The sequence below is a fragment of the Gymnogyps californianus genome, chromosome 5 (genome assembly GCF_018139145.2).
Source record: "Gymnogyps californianus isolate 813 chromosome 5, ASM1813914v2, whole genome shotgun sequence".
Taxonomy (NCBI): Eukaryota; Metazoa; Chordata; class Aves; order Accipitriformes; family Cathartidae; genus Gymnogyps; species Gymnogyps californianus.
Genome location: NC_059475.1, coordinates 68,908,118 through 68,931,971, shown reverse-complemented (window position 1 = coordinate 68,931,971; position 23,854 = coordinate 68,908,118). Strand labels below are relative to the sequence as shown.

General features: G+C 44.0%; 2 protein-coding genes across 3 annotated transcripts in view; both read right to left on the bottom strand.

The window, feature by feature from the left end:
- The window catches only part of SOS2 (SOS Ras/Rho guanine nucleotide exchange factor 2), a 56,205-nt gene extending 51,206 nt beyond the window's left edge, over nt 1-4,999 (bottom strand). For both annotated transcript variants that reach the window (XM_050897575.1, XM_050897576.1), the window contains exon 1: nt 4,889-4,999. In XM_050897575.1, coding sequence (XP_050753532.1) covers nt 4,889-4,975 — 87 coding nt within the window. In that variant the 5' untranslated portion in view covers nt 4,976-4,999. The remainder of the gene's footprint in view (nt 1-4,888) is intronic.
- A 4,128-nt stretch (nt 5,000-9,127) lies between these two features.
- On the bottom strand, nt 9,128-23,854 carry L2HGDH (L-2-hydroxyglutarate dehydrogenase; the record flags this gene model as incomplete). Its single annotated transcript, XM_050897942.1, has 10 exons — nt 9,128-9,490; nt 10,462-10,593; nt 11,844-12,001; nt 13,924-14,091; nt 15,648-15,682; nt 16,219-16,381; nt 18,581-18,712; nt 21,289-21,440; nt 23,421-23,536; nt 23,805-23,854. Coding segments are annotated over 10 exons (1,302 nt in total), but the record flags the coding sequence as incomplete, so codon positions are not given.

Here is a 23,854-nt window from a genome sequence, read left to right as displayed (position 1 = left end):
ATAATTCTAACCCAAGGGGGCCTGATCCTGCAATGGAAAACATGCAGGCGAACTGCCCTTGACAGAGCAGTGAAGAAATGGGGCAGCCCCTGCACATACCCTGTTACCGACGAGAACCCTAACCATGCAACCTTGCCCGAGAGCTGTGTCATTATACATTAACTCCCATATGTTTTAAAACATAGAGCAGCACTGAACTAATGTAATCTTCAAAAATGTCCTCAAAATGGTCTTTATGTTTCTGTATCCAACATTTGCTAAGAATAAACCCTTTAGTCATGCTCTAGAAATTTGATGAGTAGTCCAGAGCAACAGTGGAATTGTTTTAGAAAATGCAAATTGTGTACAGTGCCATAATTACACCGACATGTGTAGTGCCTGCAGAAATGCGAGTATTAACTGTTTGACAGTCTCTATTTGTAGATAATGGAGAAAATCCAAACAATAATACCTATGAGATACTTGTGAATTTAATTTAGAAAAATCAAAGAACAAAGCAACTGAATACACAGCTCTTGTTTACAGAAATATATTTTTAATTTGCCAGTGGATTTGTAAGAGCATGCACAAATGATAATGCATGCTAAGAACACACAAGAATGTTTTAGGGTAAGTAAATCCACATATATGTCCAACAACACATTGTACATTATTTTCAAAAATACACACTAGTTCTATGGAGTCACCCGTTTCGTTTTGAAAATCTGTTCCAAATAATTGGGATAGAGGTGCATTCCAGGTAGCAATGGAAGATGTTTGGTATTAATGATGTTTTCAACTACAATTCTGAAAAACCTTTTATACAATGCATATCCAGTACATTAAAACTGGGACCTTCAGTGGGTTGGTGGGAGTTACACACTCAGCTGCTACCACTGAGATTCATGCATGATTTTCTTAGGCTCCCCTGTAGTCCCAGTCTAAGATTAATAGATATGACATCAAAGCCTTGATATCAACCTGCAAAATCAATTCAGTTCTGGAAAGTTTCATCTGGAAGAAAGTTGACAGGCAGCAAGAACAAGCTTTGGCACGGGATCTATGCTAGGAAAGCCGGTTACAAAATTCAAATGCCAGCTTTAGAAAACAGGTTTCATAATTTGACATCTTTCCCCACAAAGGCCATCGGGCCAGGAACAGCTAAAAACCAACCAAACCAAAACAAATCCAAACAACAAACACCTGGAGAAATGGAAAAGGGGGAGAGAGCAAACTCCCCAACACCACCTTCCCCTCCAGCACCCACCCACCACAGGAGAAAATCCGCCTCCACGGAGGGTCCTGGTTTCACCAGAGAAGGATCCGGCCAGCCGTGGAGCGGGGAGGGGGGGAGCAGAAAAGCCCCTCACTCGCAGCCCTCCAGAACGGCACTGCCCCGTCGAGCACCAGCTTTCATGACACTTTAGTATCAACATCCCAAGGATTCAAACCCAACCAACCCTGCCAGTGGGGTGTTTGAAATGCATGTGATTTCTGCTGGAACAGCTGCCTGCATGCTTCGAGAATTATTCAAAGAGACATTGTGATCCTTTAATAACTAAAGTCAGCTCCCAGATTAAAAGCCTTTATAAAAAGCTTAGAGCATAGATCTGTTTGAAGTGATTTACTTGCTACAAACAGCAGTTCAAGTAACTATAACCTCAGCAACCAGATAAAAATATTGTTTTCTTCTGATTCATTTACTTTGACAGGACTTTTATAACGAGCTTCATTATACTCACTTCCTACTTAGGTTTCCAGCACAGCAACAGAATTAAGTTTTAGAGTAAGGACATGCTTGTAAATCTACCAGGTGGAAGAGAGGCAATACACAAAACTGCTTTAAAATTTTCAACTTACTAGATTCCAAGGTGCCAGTGCTAAGGATATGGTGATATAAATACATTAAAAAAACTATTTAAAAAATCTGGTTTAGTGATGTCTTGTCGTTTAGCTTTGGTTTTTTCCTAAAAAGACTCACACTGGTAGGTACAATTCAGCACTCTCTACTAATCTTAAAGATGTATGACTGCTTAAATGCATACAGAATATTGTTCCAAAGACAGATTCTCATCTTTTTTTCACATATTAAAGTAAGAACTGATGTATTTTACCATTTTTTCCCCACTCCTGATTTGTTAATCGTCAACTGCATGGAATTAAAGCAAATGCAAGGGTTTAAAAGTGGTTTGATAAAAAGAAGTGACCTTAAACTTGCTGAATGCATAATGAAAGAGACTGGAGCTCTTCAAAGCATGTTATGGACTTAAAATTCAAGAAGCAAGGAAATACTATCTGTTGTTCATGAACTTTACTGGCTCGTTATCCAGCTCCACATCTTTCTGTATTTTAGACCTAAGATTTCTCACACCTTTACATACACAAGGAAAACCAAAAACTTTCCTCTTTTTCTACTACCCATTTCTCTTCTTCAAAAAGGAAGAGCTTTCAAGGATGGGAAACAGAATCCTATCTCCACACTTGCAGCGTAGGCCACTGTGATGAAAACCCAGCTTAGAAGTTCAAAAAAACTCTCTTCCAGGCATTTAACTAAAAAGTTTCTGAAGCTCAGACTTTCTTTAAAATTTTCATTGCAAAAGCAACCTGCTTGAAAAGATCGTATCTAAACTGGCTGACAAGCAGACTTTTAAACCTCTTCAGAACGAAACTGCAAACTACTTGAAAACCATGGTAACATTTTATAAATTCTGAAACTCATACAAAATCTGACGCTTTGGTGCACACTTCGGATTCAGTGCCACACTCTTCAGCTCTCCTATAAATAACGGAAATGCTCTCATCTCATCATCGAAGTGAAAATGCAAGATGTAAACGAACAACCCATAAATTTTCTAAAATGTTCTGGTTTAAAAATCTCCAGTGTTCACATTAGGGCATTTGATCTTTTAAAGAATATATTAAAACTGACAGCATCTCCCTAATAGCCTGACTGCAATAACTGAAACAATGATATAATTTTGTTTTGACTCACTGATACTGCGTGTTCATAAAAGAAATGCACATTACAGTAGGATTGCTTCATGCTGAAGGGTGGGTACTGCAGACAAGGAACTTTCCCAGGAAGAAAAAAACCTATCTATAAGCAACTACAAATTTTTACAAGCAGTCACTGGTATCAAGACTTCATTTCCTCTGGTTTAGAAAGTCTAAGTTCCTGCTCTGTTTCTTTTCACCGAAACCAAATGTACAGAAACAGTAAGAATTGGTAAGAGCAGCATCAATCCACCAACTTTTACACTATTTGTATTTTAGAATGATGAAAACACCTTTAAAGTTTTAAAGAAATCCTTTTGGTCAAACTGATATAGCTATACCTCACATTTGGGTGGATGCTGGTTGGTGTCAAGGTGCTGTTTTATGTCAACCTCCAGTGACTGGGAAAAGAACAGCATGGCATTCTCTAAGCTTCCCGAGACAGGCTGGAAAGCAACTACTACGAGGAAAAGGAGATTCAACAGTAAAGAGTAGAAAATCCAGGATTCTTCAGACAGGCGATTAGTGTTTTTTATGCCAGCCACAAGACTACTTAGCTGCCTTCAGCGGCTTTTAACACAAGTGACATGGGGACCTAAAACAAATGCAAGTCTTTGAGAGAATCATTACTGCACACCATCACTAAATCTATTCGTGGAAAAAAAAACACAGAACACCACTCACATGAGTGCCTACATTACTTGTATCACAGTACTGCCCAGCACCAGAGATCCAGATCAGCAGGCCATTACGTTAAGAACTATATAATGGTCCTCAACCTTTGCAATGGTAACAAGCAAATGACACACAGCAGAACAACATCACTCCCTCCATGCCCCACCAGCCTCAATTTAACCCACTCCCTTAGCTATTGGGGGTGTCCTACCTAAGGGTGATGGGCTGGGGACTACCCTGCTATGCAAAACACATAGTAAAAAGATAAATTCCTCTCCCATGACAGGCTAAGCGGTTTCCCACACAGTTTATCTCATTTATGCAGTGGGCAGTTGTTTCTCTTAAGAAAACACAGGCTGACTTTACCCTGCACCACAGCTGTTCATCCTCTCACAGAAATCTAATCGACAACCTGGTGTTAGAATAGCCAGCATGTCAGAAGCACTTCAGTCGGGTGGTCAGCAAGGGAGCCTGGTTCGGGAAAGGGCCTGGAGGAGCCGTCTGGATAAATGCCATGGTGAAGGGATGGAAGGCTGCCCTTGCACAGCACATCTCAAGCAAATCAGTAATATTATCAGCAGCCTCAAACCGAGCGGCCCAATTAAGAAGGCAGGGACGGGACTTTTGGCTGGGGAAGGAGGAAAAGAAGCCTCTGACAGGAGGAGGAGAGTCTGCCAGGCACACATCGTCACCTGGCAGCACCTTCACACAAAGAAGCACCGAAGGGAAGACAGGAGCATGGGCACCGTCTGGACGCGGGCCGGGGCAGCCTGCTGTAGGTGACCCTTCCTGAGCAGGGGGTCGGCAAGAGGACCTCCGGAGGCCCCCTCCAACCTCTGTCCCGTCGTGACCGGGCTGCCGGGACGGGCCAGGACACGGGGCGAAGGGACAGGACGGAGGAGGTCCCGCAGGAGCCAAGCAAGGCAGGGGCACCGTGCAAGCGAACGGTCAGACACCCCTGCTCTGCCCGAGAAAGCTGTCGGGGCTACGGGCATCTGCAGTAGAGGTGCGAGCCGGCCCCAGGCGGAGCCCGGCCGCAGCCCGTGCGGCGGGACGGGCACTTGCACCCACCGGCGGTGCGGCCCCGGCACAGGCACCAGGAGCCTGGGGAAAAGGGGCGTGCGGGCGGGGAAGGGACGCTCCCGGGGGCCGGGGGCCGCAGGGCGGCGTGAGGCGCAGGTGCCGCCCGCCCGCCCGCCCCCCCCCCCTCCGCCGCTGCCGCCGCCGCCGGCGGACTGACCTTGCGCAGGGCGGGCACGAAGAGCCCCCGCCATTTCGGGCCGTTCTCCTCGCCGAAGAACTCGTACGGCTGCGGCGGCGGCTGCATGGCGCCCGCCGGCGGCTCCTCCGCATCGGGGCCGCCCGCCTCGCCGCTCCCCGCCGGCTACGGCGCCCGGGGCATGGGGGGGGGGGGGAGGAGGGGGACGCTGAGGGGAAGGAGAAGCCGCCGCCGGCGCTCGTCAGGGCTGTGCCGGGCCGCGCTGGGCTCTCGGCCGCCGCTGGGTCGCTCCTCACCCCCCCGCCCGGGCGGCCATCACATCCGGCGCGGGAGGAGCCGGGCTCCGGGCCGCTCGCCGTACGCTGACGGGGCGGCGGGTGAAGCGCCCTCGGCCCCGCTCGCTGCGGCCCGCTACCGCCGCCGCCCTCGGCGCGCATGCGCGGCCGCCACCATTCTGCCCTTCCCCGCCCACTACCGCGGCGCCCCCTGCCGGCCGCGCCGCCGCCGGGCGGTCACCGCGGGGCGCGCAGGGGAAGAGCCCGCACCCCCCCACACACCCACACCGGTGCCCGCCCCGCGGGGGGGGGGGGGGGGGGGGGAGCTGCCCCTCCACACCCAGCACGGCTCAGATTAATTAATTAATCAGGAGTTGGGCAAAGCTGTGGCACCGCGCTACGACCCCGAACTCTTGGGTAGCCGCTTGTTGCAGCGATGCTGGACACCACCCTCCCATAGCATCTCCCTCTCCTGCACGTCAGGCTTTACAGCAATTCACCCTGCTCCTTCTGCCGTCTGCCGTGCAGGTCCTCCGGCTCCCTCATTCCTGCCCTTTATTGAATGAGGAATTCCTCATTCCTTCACCTGACTGGAAACAGCCTCACCCTGCGGGAAGGCTCAAGCAGAACCACCGTCCTGGGAGAAGGCACCAGCAGTAGCTGTGGTGCGGTGCTCAGTAACCCGCCAACAGCAGCCTCCCTACCTGGAGGCTTTCTCCCTACCTAGAGGCTGTTTTCCTCCCTACGTGGGGCGAGGAACGCTGGCTGTCACAGTTCCCTCCACCCCCCCCCGAACAACCACTCCAGCCAAACTTTCTCTCATTTCCCTTCCAATGGCATTGTATTCAAATCTCACGCCTTATATAACCCCCCCTTTTAAGACTTGTCTACAAAGGGAGTGGATAAATTAAATCAGGAAAAAAAAAAAAGTGCCTTTCTGCCAGCAAGAGTGTGATCCTTTGTTATGACAGATTTCCCGGAGGAGACAGGCGCTTGCAGAGGCAGTGACAGCTCCTTTTGCTCTGTGGTCTTAACCTTCCTGCCGCATCAGAGCAGCCTGGGAGGTTTCCAACAAAATATTTCTTTCTGTGGGAAGACACTTGTTCGTCAAACCCAAACTGTGAGCAAAAAGAAAAAGGTAATCCCGAGTGCAACTTCAGGGTAACCGTGGTGAGATCCACGAACCTGCAGTTGGGACAGCCAGGATACCCTGCCTGGAAGTAGATGTTCCAGGTTGGGTGAGCCCCTCGCCTACCACTTTATCCCCACCTCAGCAGCCCCAAAACGCCTGTGTTCTTCAGGATGCAACATTCCTGTTCTCCAGGCAGCGTGAACTGCTCCAAGGTGTGGCAGTGGTGACCGGACACAATGAAGTGCCATAACCGAGCCTGTTTTCCCAAGACCAGCCATCCAGTACGCCATGACATGGGGCACTATATCATTTCTTTGCAACATTTTAAAAAAAGATGTAATATGCCGTACTCTTCCCAGAGTTTAGGACTGACCTTACGGGACACTTTTGGGGAATAAATTGTGTTTGTCCAAAGCCGTCCTAATGCATTTATTTAGAATTTCAAGAATTACCATTCCACATACCATTACAGGTCCAGATCAGGCTTAAGACTAGTTCTGTCCACTGCATACGTACTGGTGTGAGAAAAAGCTGTGAAGTGTTATAAGCATAGATAAGATACAGGTACTTTAGGAAGACGAGTTTGGTCATGTGCCACCCCACCCCCCCCCCCCATCCCCTATTACTAAATAAGTAATTCCTATTATATACAGCTGTATCCTGCCTAATTCAGATGAGAATTAGCAAATACCAGTGAAACTTCTCTGAAAGTCAGGAGAAATACACAGATCTTAGAGCAATTAAAAAAAAATCCACCACACTATTTTAATCATAATAGAGAAAGGCACAGTTATTAAGTCATCCAAGTGAATTAGACCCTTTTGGAAAATATATTCATACATTTTCACACTTTGTGGGCAACAAGATTTATGTTTGAAACCCCATTATCATAATTCTCTGAAGTTACTCCTTTAAAAAAGGTTTATAACTTTATCTCTAAAAATATAAATATTTCACAGAATGCTACATAAAGATTCATAATTTAAAAGCCTCAGTTAAACTCTACCCTAAAACAATCATCTCCTGAGATTAAAAAGCACAGCAGGCTGCACAGTTAAATGTGCTGACATAAGATTCCCCATAGTATATGACGGCTTTACATTTTAATGTTCTTTATTCTGTTAATACATGTTAGGGCCACACCTCGTGTGGGAGGAAGTTGCTTTTGCAATCCTTTTGTAGTATTTACTGTTGATAGGCAACACTTCTGGCGGGGAGTGAAGATATGATTGTTCCATTGTGAAGATACAACTTTTACACAGCCGTATGGCATTTTAGCATTTGGAATATCTGAATCTCTGTCTAGTGTTATTGTGGCTGAGAATAATGACCAAAGGTTTTCTTTGAAGGGCTTATTATTTGAATTTCCAGGTTGTCCTTACACAGGAGTCACTTTTCTGGTAAAGTAGATGTCATCAGGAAAAAAAAAAAAGAAAAGAAAAGGAAAAAAAAAAAAGAAAAGAAAAGAAAAAAGAAGAGAGACGTTAAGCCCTTTCTCTCTCAAAAGAGGCTCAGCTCTGTACAGTAAAAACCTCAGCTAGCACACCTGACCTCCTATGCTAACACACTCCCTCACGCATGTCAGAGGAGTACAGAAAGTAACTTTAAAAAAAAAAAAAAAAAAAAAAGAGTATGGCAAATTGCCTGGTAGCAAACTACCCACAATTATCTGTGTTACCCAACATCCTGTGAACATCTGCTTTAAAAGTATTCTCAAGTACTTTGTCCCTGGGGCCACATAATTCTTTTTTGTAGCAATTATGCAGAACACACCAAGATACTCAGTTAGCTTAGTACCAAACTTGTTTAACATCTCTCTCTAGTTTAAAGCACGTTCTCCACACAGACTCTTTTCCAGGTGTACCTTTGATAAAACTTCAACTATCAATAAGAGTTCAGAAAAGTAACCAGCACTTTCTAAGCTCCCCTCTTGTCAGCCATGTGGGAAATGGGAAGCCTTCCTGACTCATTGCTGTTTGGGCTCCAAGGGAAGCAGTATGCAACATGACTCAATTAAGACAGGTTTCTGTAGCTTCCCTCCCTTCACATTTGCTTTTACAAAGACCATTTCCACTGGATTGCTCAACATGCTGTACAAAGATAAGCTCCTTTTGTATCACCAGTATTCACAGGAAAAAAAAACAAAACCACTGAAGTAGTTTCTGATCAGTGCTGACTTCCCAGATTTAAGTTAAATGAAAAATGACTGTTTACGTATACATTTTAATTTTAGCTCTATAAAAAAGAGACAGCGATCAGATAGACAGCGTATCTGAATTGCATGTCTAAATTGACTTGGATTTGGTACGCCCTTGTTAGGCTTATTTTTCTCTGAAATACTCTACATTCACGTAAAAGGCTCCGAATATTGTTTTCAGTCTCTGATAAAGCCCTTAATTCCATATCACCAGAACCCTTAAGCAGGGCTTATCGTTCTATCTCCATTACTTTAATGTAAGCTAGGGGACTGTAGACTCCAAATGAATTTAAACGGAGTCAGAGAGAAAGCACACAGAGAACCACCCCATGCTTGTGGTTTTTCAGAGGACCAACCACCTCTCCGGAGTGCGAGGAGGAGGCAATATTTAGACCAGCGGCATGGGAAGTCGGTGCGGGCAACCCAACCACAGAGGCTTTTCCTGCTCCACCTAAAGACCCGCTACAGTCCTGGGAGACCCTCATGTTGTGCCTGGCACCAGCCCTTCCACAGGCTCTTCCTGCTCAGGTGAACAAATCTTTACTGCGAACGGGGCTGTTGGCTTCTTTCTTGCAGAAGGCTGCGCCGCACCAGGTCTTACCAGGCACCGTAACTCCTTTATTCGTGAAGCTGAGAAGTTGTGGGCTGGCAAAGGCAAACATTTCAAATGCTGGTTTTGCACTGCACAGCTATACCAGCGCTGGTCTTGCAAGCAACACGTTGCCTGTTTTATCTTTGTCATTAAAGGCTGCAGAGGTCATTCAATGCAGACAAACTGCTACACATAAAAGAGGGGTAAAACCACACTAAATCTGTCAATCATTCACAATTCAAATCTTTGCTTCACTTCATCTGCAATCATTTTTGCAATGGCAAGGGAGGAGGTAGCAGCAGGAGAAGGGGCATTTCTGACATGAAGAATTCTGCTTCCAATATCTCCACTGCCTCCATCAAATACAAAGTCATCTACCAAATTTCCGTCACTGTCCAATGCTTGAGCTCTCACTCCAGATGGACCCCTGCAAAATAAAGGAGGAGCTCACCATCAGAAAGAAAACATTTTCTGAAGTCAGAAAATCAGTTCTTTTCTGGCCTTGTGAAGGTGCCCAGGGAAACCGTAAGGAAGGCAGACTGTGGAGTCAAAGCCCAGTCAGGCTTTTGGGGGAGCACAGGGAAGTTTAACACTTGTGAGTCAGAGTGGGAGATGTCTCGCAGTTGTTATGGTAAAACAAGGGCAGGTAGCCAAGCGGAGGATCTTCTGTATCCTTCCTGGTTATGAAGTTACTCTCCTCCCCACAAACACAAACATGCCTTCTCTTTTCAAAAAGGAAACCCTTTGTTCTGAAATAGCAAGCCTCATCAAACATGATTTTCATGCCAATGGTATACTGCCTGAGCTGGCTAACTCCCTTTTACCATGCTCAAGCTTTTCTTATTCTGGATTTTCTCCCTGCAAATGCGTGGACAGTTAAAGCCACCTCCATGTACCTAAATGCTTCATCTTTCCTCACAAGTCTCTTCAGTTCCTTAGCATTTCTGAACTCCTTTGAATTAGTTTCTCCCTCCGCACAGTAAGCGGCTGAATACAATTCTACTGAGATGATTAAACTAAGTCAATATTCACTCACTAGCAACTCATAGTCTGGCTTCCCCTCTGAATTTCATTAGTGTTTTGCTTTCTTTGTGAACTCAGATTATGTTCAGGCTACTGAATGTGTCACTAGGATAAAGGGACTTTTTTGTGAATGTCACAACTGTGAATTTCAGCCTATGGAGAGTGTAGAAAGTCACACAAATAGTCATCAAACTTGCCTACACACAGGCAAACACAATATAAAAGATCTTTCTGTAGAAAGTATCTAAACGCTTCTATACTTCAGTAGCCTATTTTGGTGGAGGAAGGGAGTAAGCTAATGCTACATTTGCTGCTGTTAAAAGTAAGAGATTTAACAAGCCACTGGGTGTTACTAACAAGAAAAGTTTTCTTTACCTGAGTACATCATTGATGGTGACCTCAGGGATGAACTTCTGAAGTTGCTTCACCTGTGCGCTAAGGAAACACGCTCTGTACATTTCACTCAGTCCATAAGACAAGTTTCTCAGCACAAGCTTCCATAACCCACTGTGAGAGAAAAAATAACTGCAGTAAGAAAAAATCTTGCATGATAAATGCAGCCATGTCACACTAACGCTAAGAAGGTAGAAAACGCAACTGCATGGCAAAAGTTCCCATTCCCAACATCAGTAATCTCATCAATGCTTTCTACTTGAGAAATATGTTTGTCCTTCCCTGCTTCAGCAAACCTTGTTTACAGAGCTGTAGTGTTGCATTTTCATTCTTTCTTTGAGAATTAACTCTGAACTCCAGTCCCTCCTACGTCCAGGATTTTTCTCTGGCCCAGTCAAATGGCAAGAGACTAAAAACCCACATGCACGAGGGACAACAGACATGCCGCTTGGGACTTTTTTCCACGATCACTCTGAAAAGATCGTCACACTCCTAAAACCCTCAGCTTTCAGTCAATGAACCTTGCTATGTCTTCGCAAATCTTGTTTGCTTGCTTTCCTTTCCTCAAGTCTTCCAGTATAAAAATCTATAGACAATCATCAAGACGCTTTCAACTCTTTACTTCAATAAACTGCATTAAGTTGAGCTGTTTGCCAGAAACCTATTTTCCAGTTCCCTGACCTGTTTTTCAGCCGCTCCTGAGATCCTCCCCGATATTTTCACATTCTTTTTCCAGTCTAATTTCTAAAATTGAGCACTTGGTAATGGTCTGTCCAGCCCCTCACAGAGAAGCAAGATTTCTCTCAACTTCTACAGGTACTCTTAATTTACATTTGCAATTTTAGCAATGATTCCTAATTCCTCTGACATGCTTTCTAAGACAGCTTCCCAGCCTGCATTCGTGGCCTTTAACGTCTTTCCTAGCACTTGCACATTTTTTAAATGTATACTGATGGTCTGACAAAGTTTAACACAGCAATTCAGACCACTCAGTGTTCTCTCTTCCAAGCATCCTCTGCAGGTATTTTAATCACACTGTCTAGGTTGATTAAAATATTACACTGCATTGGACCAAAACCAATCCTGGAAGGGCTCCACTGGTAGCAACATGGCTCACCAGTATCTTCCAATAAGCAGCCACATTCTCAGACCAGCTGAGACATGTCTTGGTAGTTTATGAAAATTCAAATATTAGATCACATGAAGTCAAATGTCTTGGAGAAGTCCACCCTTATCAGCACAACTGTCTTTAAACACACCAAAAACTTGGCAAAAGCAGGCTTTTTGACGAGAACTAGCTTCCATGGAGTCACAAGCTGACATTTAAATAACTGTGTTCAGCAGACAAAAAGACAAGATATTACCTGTATGTTACAGCATCTAGAAAGTCTCCAGTGCTGAAGTCAAACAATTTGTAGCCCTCTCGCTTAAAGGCTAGTACTGCATTAGGACCAAGCCAAACACTGCCATCCATTCTTGGTGTGAAATGAAATCCCAGAAAAGGGAATCGAGGATTGGGAACCTAAAGCGGGATACAACAGTTATTACAGCTGTTATAAACCAGATCAGAGAAACAGCCACGCAACCACTCGAGTCAACAAACTCATCCAGGAAACGTGGAAAACATTTGTGAGGAGGAAAGTACAGACATTCAGAGTTTATTCTGTGAGAGAGTGAATAAAACAAACCAAAACACAGTAAAGAAGTTGTCCTCCCAATAAATGGAAATAACTATTTTTAAATGAACAAGTGAAAAAGGAAGTAAATTTGCCATTTTCTTTCCAATCACTACAACAAAATTCAAGTCATATAACCATACAATTGGCTCCTGTGCTGGTTTTTCTGCTTGTTAATTGTGCAGTTACAGCACTTAACTAATTTAAAACACTGAAGCACAGAGCAGGGCCAAGTAAGACTGCATCTTAGGTAAAAGCAAAACAAACAACAGGAAAAAAAAGTACACGTGATTTCTCAGGATATAAATCAACCCACAACAAAACCAACGACACACTAATGCTATTCACCAGTAGTAATTATACTGCAATAAAATAGGTTATAAAATATTAGGAAAACCTCACCATTCCTGTATTGCTCAAAACAACATGCAGTTAGCAAGCCTGATTAATGCTAATAATAAGTATCTGCAGTTTCTTTTTTGTTTGTGAATGGAATGCAGTGTAATTGTGTGCAAAGACTGAAACAGAAATAAGCTGTCTATATGCAGATACAAGTATTAAATAAGCACACCTCTTCATGCGCTGGCACTTCAAGATCTTCAGCTATTTAGAAAAGGTGACTACAGAGGTGACTGTGTTACAGTCTGAAAATAAGCAAGTATTGGGTATTTCTCAAAAACCAGTATTGTTATGACTAAAAAGTGCTTTAAGATATGCTCCTTTTCTGTATTCAGTGCACTGATTCTCCTGTTAAAAATATGCTTTTAATACTTTCGAAGCTTAGTGCAACCACTCCACAAACTACATTACATTTCTGGTAACATATCACTAAGAGTCGTGCAATTTTCTAATCTTATTACCATATTTGGCCATAACAAAACCAAAAAAAAAAAAAAAATCAAAGGGTACAAGCTATCCTCACACAGCCATGAAACAAGGCTGGAAGGTACCCTCACATCCCAGCCAGTTCCTCCCTCCCATCCCAAGACAGGATCATGAATCATTCCCAGGTGAGAAGAGGTCAGACAAACACCCAATGCCCAGGGTTCCACAATTTCCCTAGGGCAACCTGCTCCAGGGTTTAGCAGGCAAATCTAAGCTCATATTCAGAAAGGCAGTATTTCAACGTACTGCATCAATTAGCTAAAATGCTGCCCTAGGAATTCTCTCTTTTTGCTTGCTATCTTCACTTTCTGTCTGGGATTGCTCCTCTTCCCACACTGTTTGTCTATATTAGATGGTAGAAAGCTTGTCCTTTTCCTCCTGTGTCTATTTTTTGTCAAAGTAAAGCTAATTCAAAGATGAGGTTGAGAGGCAAATACCTAAATCTGAGCTTTGGGTATTAGCACAGAAGATTAAACCCTACATCTAAGTAATTAATTATTTACTGTTGTCCCTCATTGACTTCTGAATCCTGCCTACAGATTTATTTTATAACATAAAGAAAGAAGCCAGGCTGTTGTGGGCATGCGGCTACCATGCTAAATGTTTCATTCTTTCCCTATTAAAAAAACAAAACAAAAAAAACCAACAACAAAAATACAAACAAAAAAAATGACTGGCAATAACTTCCCACATGGTACTTCTACCTGTTCCTCAAGAATGAACAAAAACAAGCTGTCCTGTCAGAAAGCAACTGAATCTACGTCCACATGTTGTGCATCACTATCTGCAGTCTAACAGAAATAACCACGTAATATTGCCCTTATTTCTGTAGTTTTAGCAGTTCTTAGACTACGCTGTGAAAGACAAACAAGAGAGTATGTACCGGATAAATATTTCCTTTAACCATATAGCACTTTTCTGGTTTTAGCACCAAATAATCTCCACGGAAGGGTACAATACGAGGTTCAGGGCTGCAGCCACTGATCTCAGACAGGCGGTCCGAGTAAAGTCCTGCACAGGTCACAATATGGCGACAGTAGATTTCCTCACCCTGTGGAAAAAAAACAACCAAAACAAAACACACAAAAATTCAAAGTATCTACTAAAAAAACCACCCATCACCTACAAGCCTTGAAAAAAAAATGAGTCAAGACCAGAAAGAAAACCAACCATGCTTTCAAAAGGAGGCAGAAACATTTAATTGTTTCACTTAATTCTTTACAATATTCTCCTTTATTCTCTGGAGGAGAACTATCCTAAAATGGCAATTCATTGGGCAGGTAGGACTGGAAGAATCTTTATAGAAATGGGACAGGGAAGGAAAAAAACAGAATAAAAAAAGAAACATGTCATCGATTCTCAGACCACCTTCAGGTTCAGTTCCCAGAACACAGAGCCTCGTGCATTACACAAGCATGCTTATTGTACAGGGCAGAGGCCCAACGCATCAGCGTCAAAGACTCTGCTCCTCCAGCAAACCAAGTGTCTCCTCCTGGCCCTCCCTCACGTCTGCATCCTACAAAGCCCCGATGCCAGGCTAGCCTGCAGCTCCCTGGCCAGGTTTGCATTGCCAGAGGGTGCGTGATAGGTGGGGTAGCTAAGCAACCACAACACATTTGGTTAAATAAGGCTGTTAACAGATTTCACCTCACACACTGGGAGTGGTCGTGCTACTGAACGGTAGTTTATCCAGAAAGCTACACGAGTTCGCAGCACACAGTTACGGAGAGCTGTTAAAGATCTAAACACCTTACCATCTAAATAAATAAATAAATTCACAAACTATTATCTATCTATCTATATAGCTCACAGTATTTGTTTTCAAATGCTATGGGGTTTTTCTTCAACTAAAAATGTTTCCATAAAAATAATAAAATAAATTTAAAAAATCAGTATTTGGTGAGAGAATGTAACAGATTTTGGAAGCTACTTTTTAATGAAAAAGCAGAAATAGAACAAGAAAGCAGCAGCATTAACTTTAAAAACTACTCGGGGGGAGTGAGGTTGAGTTTTTGGTTTGTTTGGTTTTTTCCCCCTCCAAAGAAGAGTCCAGATATTCTCTCCTGAAGGTGAAAAGGTTACAACTACATTTCCTGTGCAGCATTAACTGACTTGCAGGAATGACATCGGTAGATGCACCTGTTTTACTAAATTAGCTTGTGGCTTTCTGATGATAAAATTATTCTAAATGCCTCCTTATCATTTTTATAGATGCCAAAGACCAAAAGCAAACATGAAAATAGGTGTTTCTCACCAAATGAATAAGTTATAAAAGGAGTCCTTGGAAACAACAAGCATAAGAATGTGCAAATAAAGAAGATAAGGGACACATACAGTTAAACATAAGTTAGGCAGCAGAAAGAGAAAGTTATACTTTCATTATTATTCCCAGTACACAGTAAAATCATTAACAATGAACATGCTCATTGTTAAGAATTGATTGCAGTTGTTTTGTAAAAGCAGTCCTAGATGACAGTGATCATGTTACTGAACAGCAGCTTTTTAACTTTGAGAGAGCGGATTAATCCACCAGGACTCAACAAAAATTCCTAAGAAAAGGAGAAAAAGCTTCCTATTAAGCAATTAAATCTTCAGTTTAGTTCTTACCTTTGAGTTCCTAACAATGACTGGGTATTTTAGCCCTGTAATAGAATTAGACAAGAGAAGGAATTAATAGAACACGTAACAGAAAATTGACAGAACAAGCAGCTTGTCACAATGAAGGATTCTTCCACTGGAATATCTTCAAGCTATGGAGCAACTACTGTTGGACATAACTGATGTTGTTGGATTTATTTGTGAATTAATAGGGTTTTTTTATTCTTCCATATGTGTACCAGCACAGATCCAACCTCCCTTCCAGGATAAAGAAAAAGCACTATCACAAGAATACACATGCAATATTCAGCTAAATCTGATTTTAACAGGAGAGAACAACCTTCTTCCTCAATTTTACTATCATTTTCTTCTATCAGCTTTAAACGTTTCAGCTGAAGGGTGACTTGCCTGCAAAAAAAAAAAGTGAGCTTGCTCAGTACTCTCACTAACACAATTTTGCCTTTTGTCTCATCCCGATGAGACAGAAAGGTTCAGAAATGTCATTTCAGTTAAAGCAAACGTGTTTTGAACAAAATCTTTGGCAGGACCGTAGTAAATGGAGGGCAAAAAACTGCCTTACCATCTTCACTTTCCGAAGAACTTTCTTTAGCCATCTCCATGTTTGTAACTTCAAAATCAGTCAAGATCGTCCCACCTGCTTCCTGGAAGTCTTCAGCATAGGACTGGGCCACTTGTTTATAATTCACAATGCCGGTATATGGAGAATCAAGGGCCATCAGACCCTGAAACAGTATTAGGATACAGGAGAACAGTGAAGGCTCTATGTGGACTTTGGTCTTCAATACAGAGAATATTTCACCTGGAATAATGTGCATTGCCACTGAGAAGGGAGTACCGCTGTCTCCCCATCCCTGGCTGCTTGTTCCTAGTCCCTCCACGTGCCAGCTCCGGCGTTCGGGTTTGCTGACAACTAGTATGGTGAAAACTGCTTAGGGTGGATTATCGTGTAACTACAGCATAAACAAGTCTTCTTGACAGAGTGCTTAATGATAAAACAGGTTACCTAACCTTGGCTTCAGCTACTATGTACTTATTTTTCACCATGCACTATGCAATTCCAGCTTCAAATGGTCACTTGGGAGTTCTACCTGATGCATGGCTGTTGCCAGTGCCTCCTGCGAGGCTAAAAGATACCATCTCAACACTTACTGCATTGCACATCAGAGAGGAAAGTCTCTTCTGAGTTAGACAACAGCCTATACTTGTCCTAGCAGAAAGTAAGGTTCAAGTCCAGTGTGTAGCTAGAATTTTTAACGTTTCTCAGAGATGTTTTACTATCTTTACACCAAAAAGGCTCAGTTTCTTACATAATTTTTATCATGCTAGATGGCATCACAGTATTTTCCTAGTTCTGGCTATAAAATAAGGATAGTAGGACTGCGTTATCTCAGAGAAATGCTGCAAGTGTAACTACACTAAAAGACTGTCAGCTACTCAGATCCTACAACAGCAGGGGCCATTTACATAGCCAAGACAACCAGAATGGTTGGTAAAACTGTATCTTACACAAAACCTTTCTCTCCACTTGATACACAGTGCAATGTTTTATAACACCATTCAAGTTCCCTTTGCTTATGAGGAAAAGACTCAGCTCAGGAAACCAAAGCAAATTAATTAAGACCCATCTGAACGTACTCATTTGCAGAAGTAAACGCTCAGCTGGATCTTGAACATGCAAAGAATGTTTTAAGAAGCAGATACAAAATGTTTACGAGAAAAAAAGATAAAGAAGATCCCTCTCCAGAAAATTTTTGTCTGTACCTACAACCACTCATAAGCCATGAGTCATGCAGCTACACCAGTAGCAAGCTGCCAGATAAACAGTATGGGGAATTTATATCCAGATTTTCCTTTCAATCAAAGATATACTATACAACAACAAATCTGTATTCCATAAACTACTCACATTTCTCCTGCTGTGAAAATAAACAAGCTGAGAAGTGCTACATAACAATCACATGTGCAGGAAACAACTGGATTGAAATTGGCTTGATCCAAATCCTCACTTACAGATGGGAAGGAATTTTCATTGCTGCACTATCAAGCTTTACTGTAAGTTAAATAATTTTAGTGGGAAGGAGCAGAATCATCTCACCATAAACTCAGATATAGCAGCTCTAACCTGGGCAAAGGAAAATCTGCCTATCAACCAAAAAAACATACAAGCAAGCACTTACAAGGAGAAGGGGAAGAAACTAAAGATTTAAAAAAAAAAAAACAAAAACAAAACACTCATTGTCATTGGTGGGAGAACCAGTTTTTTGTTGTTTCTGAGCATATACATCAGGGAGGACACCTCTGTATAAAGCTGGGGAAAGGATGAAGTTTGAACAACTTGTAGGCTCTGTCCATTTGCCTATAAATTCAGTCCTGCACAGGGACTAAGGGACTATAGAGTCTCCTACTTTGACTCAAATAATTCTGATTCCTTTTGTAGGCTGCAAGTGAAATGGATTGCCTGCTCTCTAATTTGTGAATGCTGGCCCTTATGAAACAGCCAGCACATCATTTGCAATTAGTGTAGCAGCAGGTCTCTATGACTTCAGTCCACGGAGAACTGATGAGCTATGAACTGACAAGCAAGAGAATGCAAAGAGGTGCGCAGGAGAAACCTGAGATGAAAGTAAGTGTCATCGAGAAAGATTCTGCAGGATGACCTTATGTTGTGTTAGACCTGGTCTGATGTGTATGTAATGGCAAATGCATGTGAAGGATTGGGCTGAGCTACAAAGTTCCAGAAATAAATGGATACATTTATTTTTGCTGACAAATGTATTTCTTCTGGGTTTTCAGGCTCTTTTGAACTTGTCACCCATACAAATTACCTCAAGGCCAGAAACATATTTATGTTAAATTAAAAAATAATGTCACCTGAGAAACTGAGACCTTATATGCTAATTAAAGGTATGAAAATCCCTTACCCTGCAGAAGGGTTCTTTCGCTTGTATTTCTTTTGCTCCAATCAGTTTCAGACCTCGCACGTTGTTCTGCAGCCCTCTTTCATACAAAGCTTTGAGTCTTGGAATTTCATCTTGTTCAATGGCTACAATTAGCTTCAGAAAAAGATAACAAGGCCCACCAGTGAGCAAAACATACAAAGCCAGTTCAGGTTTGGCATCAAGCCCAAGCTAACAAGCAAGCAATAGTGAATGAGTGAACACTGAATTATAATTCAAGGGGGGGGAAACGTGGTTTGTGCCATTAGGTGCACAAGATTCTATAAATACCTATTATTACTGAGAAAGCACTAATATATTAAGGAGAGTGAAAACCAAATGTTAAACTGTAGTTTAAGTTACTATCAATGGATAATATTTGCTACAAGTACCATGAGACTACAAATCTGAATGTGAGAGAATGTGATTTTAAAGAGCCACTGGGATGCTTCCAAAAATAAAACTGAACTTAACCCAAAAAGTACAAATCTCAGTCTCGATAAGAGAGTAAGGACATGTTCTGACATGGTGTCTAAACTGAACTGTATCAGCTTCACTTCATTTAACCATGTAGTTAGCTCACAACTAATCACAAGAGATTTATCCAGGCTATGAATTATCTGTGCCAGGTTTGCACAGACCGTAGTACTTCCAGGCCTAGCTCCGGTCTGGCAAGACAGGCATCTCTGCATTGAGAAGGCACCAAGTTCTCCAAGCCTGGGGCTGCTTTATGTAAAACTGGCTGTAAAGCCTCAACATCATCTTCCCTGGAACAAACACTGCTGGGGAAGGTGATGCAGAAGTACACAAATTCAGTGTCAGCAAAGGACCAACAACGCTGCTGCATCAGTGCTAGCCCTGCCCAAGCTCAAATTGACTCCTACAGAGCAAGTCTGCTGTCTTGGTGCTTTCAGTTGAGAGCAGGCTTGTAACTTCAGGTGTATTGCTGAGCAAATCCACAGTGCCATCTTGCGACCAGCGCTGCAGCGGAGGGAGCACAGCATGAACACAGCACGGAGCACAGCCAGGCCAGGACAAAAACCACCCGCATCGGTGCGGGGCCCATCAACGCTGCCACATCCAGGGCTCTCTGCTCTGCACCCCAGAGCTGGGAGAGATCTGCACCCCAGAGCTGGGAGAGATCTGCACCCAGCTCCCAGTGGGCGCTGAGCTAGGGGGCCTTGAAGTGGCGCTTGTCACATCAGATAGGGTCTGCATTGCACTTTTAAGAGAAAGGCTCGTGCTGTCCGAGATGTTTATGAGCAACCTGGAAAGGGGCAACCAGGGAGGTGAGAAAGTCGGGTGATGGTTTAAAGTGACTCAAGGTGGTTCAGACAAGAGCTGACTGTAAAGAACTGCAGAGGGACCTTCCGAGGTAAACGAGCCACTAACAAAATGGCAGCTGAAATTCAATGCAGATAAATGTGAAGTGATGATCGTAGAAAAAACAGTCTTAGCCTCACGTATAAAATGATGGAATTCAAGTTCAAAGTTACCACTCAGGACCAAGATCTTGGGGTTAGGATAGACAATCCTATGAAAACATCAGCTCAATGCCTAGTGACAGCTGAAAAGCCCTAAATTGAATGTTAGGAACAACTAGGAAAAGGATACAGGATAATACAGAGAACTCTACTATTTCACTGCAAAAATCCAGAGTCTGACCACACTTTGAATGCTGTGCGCAGTTGTGGTCCTCATCTTGTGTCAAAGATTCACTGAACTAGAAACGGTTCAGAGAATGAAGACAGGGTGGAGAGAGTCATAAAAAAGCTTCTCTAAGAGGAATGACTGAGCAGACTAAGACTCACCAGCTGGCAGGGATGACTTTGGGGGAGGAGGGGATATAAAATTATGTGCAACTTGGAGAGTGCGAGCACAGATCAACTGTTCACCACCTCTTCCAACACAAGGGCTAGGGGCCATCAGATGAGGCTTGTAGGAGCCAGTTTCAAAATGATGTAACTCTTCGTGCAGTGGGTTGTTGATCTCTGGAACTGCTCATCAAAGTATGCTCTGATGCAAAAGCTTTTAATCGAAAAACGCTTGGAAGAGAAATCCATTGAGACTCACCAAAGACAAAACAAATCAGGCTCAGAAAACAACCTGAGCTGAAAATAGTTGGAAGCTGGGAGAATTAATAATTTGCTTGTCCTGTTCTCATTCCTTCCTGGGTCTCTCTTTACAGACACTTCCAGAAACAGGATATCGGGTTGGGTATACCCCAAGCTGAATCAGTACAGCCACTCTTCTGTCCCCAGCATTTCAGGTTGTGTTAGGTGGATGTAACATGGCATAAATACATGTAGCTGGGTCGCATCTGGAGCTGTTTTCGAGTCACCGTGTCTTTTCAGAGCCTGATATGCCAAGAAGTATGGCATGCGCATACTGAGAGCCTTTGTGTTCCTTGGAGCTATGGCAGGTGCCCCTCCATGGGGCTTGGCTTCCACCATTACCTGGGATATTTCAGCTCAGCCCACAGGTAAGGAGAATTATTATTTAGGCCCAGAAAAGAAACTGATTTGAGTTGCTGGAAAGAAGAAAACAAAGAGACACATTCATCCTGAAGGTTGTAAGTGTTGCAGAAACTCATCTCTTGGGAGAAAGACCACAACCAGGCCTACGCTATACATTGGAACATACATAGTCTCAGTTTCCAAAGTTAAAGTAAGAACACACAGCAGTTCCTATACCTTCCCACACTGTTTATATGGTATTCCTTTCTGGTCACAGTACTTGTAGCAGAGGGCTGCACCCTGCACACACAGCTTAGCTTTCAGAGATCCAGGTTTGTAGTAAATTCCACTGTGAATCACACCACTGTTATGTCCAGTTTGGTGATGAGCTAAATAGAAAGAAAAATACATTATTAAAATACATGCTCCCACAATTGGTCCATACCTTAATTACTTCAGCTGTCAGAAGAGCGAGCAATTTGAGGTCCTGCCCTAAATCAGCATTACAACAAGAGATGCTCAAATAAGGCAACTGCACAGCAAACACAATTCCTCCCTTGGTCTCAAAAGGCTAGAAAAATACTGACACAGCAAGACCTAGTTAATAATAAACGAACACAGCTTGCAATGTGTTGAATCAACAGGGGGGAAAAAAAAAAAAATCACAAGTTTTTCCTCCAAGAGCTACAACTGCAGGCCAATCAATTCAAATTTTCTACATGTTAAAATTAATTTTAAGAAATTCAATTTTTAAAATGAAAGGCATCCTTAAAGGCTTCATCTAACATAATGTCTGTGCAATCCTCCCTTTCTTTGGATGTGCTGGCAGGCCTGGTAGGCTTTTCAAGTACTTGTGAACTGGATTAGGTTGCTCTTTCTCTTTGTAACTAAGTAAAACAGAGGTGAAATATATCACGAACATTTTTATTGAAGTAATTTGGGCAGGTTCTCCCTCTCAAAATATTGACTCCCAAAGGTCATTCCTGCTTCGCATTCACACAACTGTTAAGGACTTCATGCATGTCTCGTCTTGGGGATAAAAAGCCACTTCATATCATACATGTAACATCTCAAGAGCAATGTATAAACTGTCTGATGGAGCTATTTAAAGCGAGAGCTGGGGCTCACAGGTCTTATTTTGAGTTAGCCATTGACATGATCGCTTGTGGTTGCTCCTACCTACCCTGAGCAACTGTGTATCCGCATAAGCACTTGGTGTGAAAAGACTGCTTATGATGAACCTGTGCTCATACTTGAGCTTTCAAGGAAGCAACAGGGCTCGTTCCTTCTTATTTCAAAGCCAGGACAGATGCCCAGGTGCAGAGTGCCTCAAGATTTCCTGTGTCCTGTGTAAGCAGCCAATACTGGGAGCTGTGCCATTTTACTCCGTCTAATGCTGGGTCAGTAACTGGTGACATCTTCCCAGTTATCCCTGTGTTAGTTCTTTGCCTTCGACCTCCCATGCAAATGACAGCACCTTGCACAGCATATACAGGGATATCATAGAATGAATCATAGAATGGTTTGGGTTGGAAGGGACCTTAAAGATCACCTAGTTCCAACCCCTCTGCCATGGGCAGGGACACCTTCCACCAGACCAGGTTGCTCAAAGCCCCATCCAACCTGGCCTATATCCAGAAAACACGGGGCAAATGACTGTGGTTTACAGTTCTGGCAATTAACAGACAGGTGTAGACTTTGCCCAAACCAGCAGCTCTACTTCCCGACCCTCTCCCTCTATCCACCAACCATCACTGTTTGCTGTTCACTCCTTTCCTCATGCCCCACCAAAAAGCCATCCTGGCACCATTTCTCAGCTCATCCTCTCTGCCTCCCGCTCCATGCGGCAACTAAACCGGACCTGCCCTTGCCCCTCCGCCACCTGCACTGCTCCTTACTTGAGTTGTTCACCCTTCTTGTCCTCTTCCCTGAAATCCCTGCTGCTGCTGGAGCCCCAGGCCAGTAAGACCTGCCGCTTTCAAACAATGAAGTGGCAATGTTCAGTCTTTCTTAACTTAAAAGTCCTAACTTGAAGTCCCAGCAGCGAAGCACAGACTGATGACAACTCTGCTTCTCCACTGAAAGATGCATCCTCGGGCGAAGGGAGGAAGAAATCCCCCGTCAGGGCAAAGCCAGCGGCGCCTGGGAACGAAGATGCTCTTCCCAGGGTGGAATCCATCACCCACTTCAGCGACAAGAGCAGATGCTCTTCCACTGCTGCTCGCCCACCCAAAAGCAGAGCTTCCCTTTACATGTATGTTCATGAAATACTGAGGTTTTGGCGAGTGTGTGCTTCAGTAAAGGTTTCTGACAGACTGACACCAGGTAACCCCAAACACACGGGTGAGGAAGACACACCGGCACCATACCTAGCTCCTTCTCCTTCTCCAGCACGGCGAAGGCAAGCGAGGGGTGCCGCCGGACGAGCTCCCGGGCGGAGGCCAGCCCCACGATTCCCGCGCCCACCACCGCCACGTCGAAAGTGCTGCACAGAGACAGACACGGGCCGTAAGCTCACCCCGACAGCGTTCCCGCGGGGACGCGTTTGTCTGCCCGGGGCGGGGGGGGGGGGGGCAGCCCGCCTCCCGCCCCGACCCTGAGGGGAAGGCGACGGCCCGTCCCCGTCCCTCCATGGCCGCCCTCCCGGCGTGAGGGAAGCGCTGAGGGGGCGCGGGCAGGACCCTACGCGGCGACGCCGAGGAGGCGGCGGGGCTCAGGCAGGGCCGCCCCCCGCTCCCGCCCCGCGGCCTCACCTGCGCTGGCGGCGCTGGTCCCGCCACAGCGCCCCGGCCCCGCCGCCGCC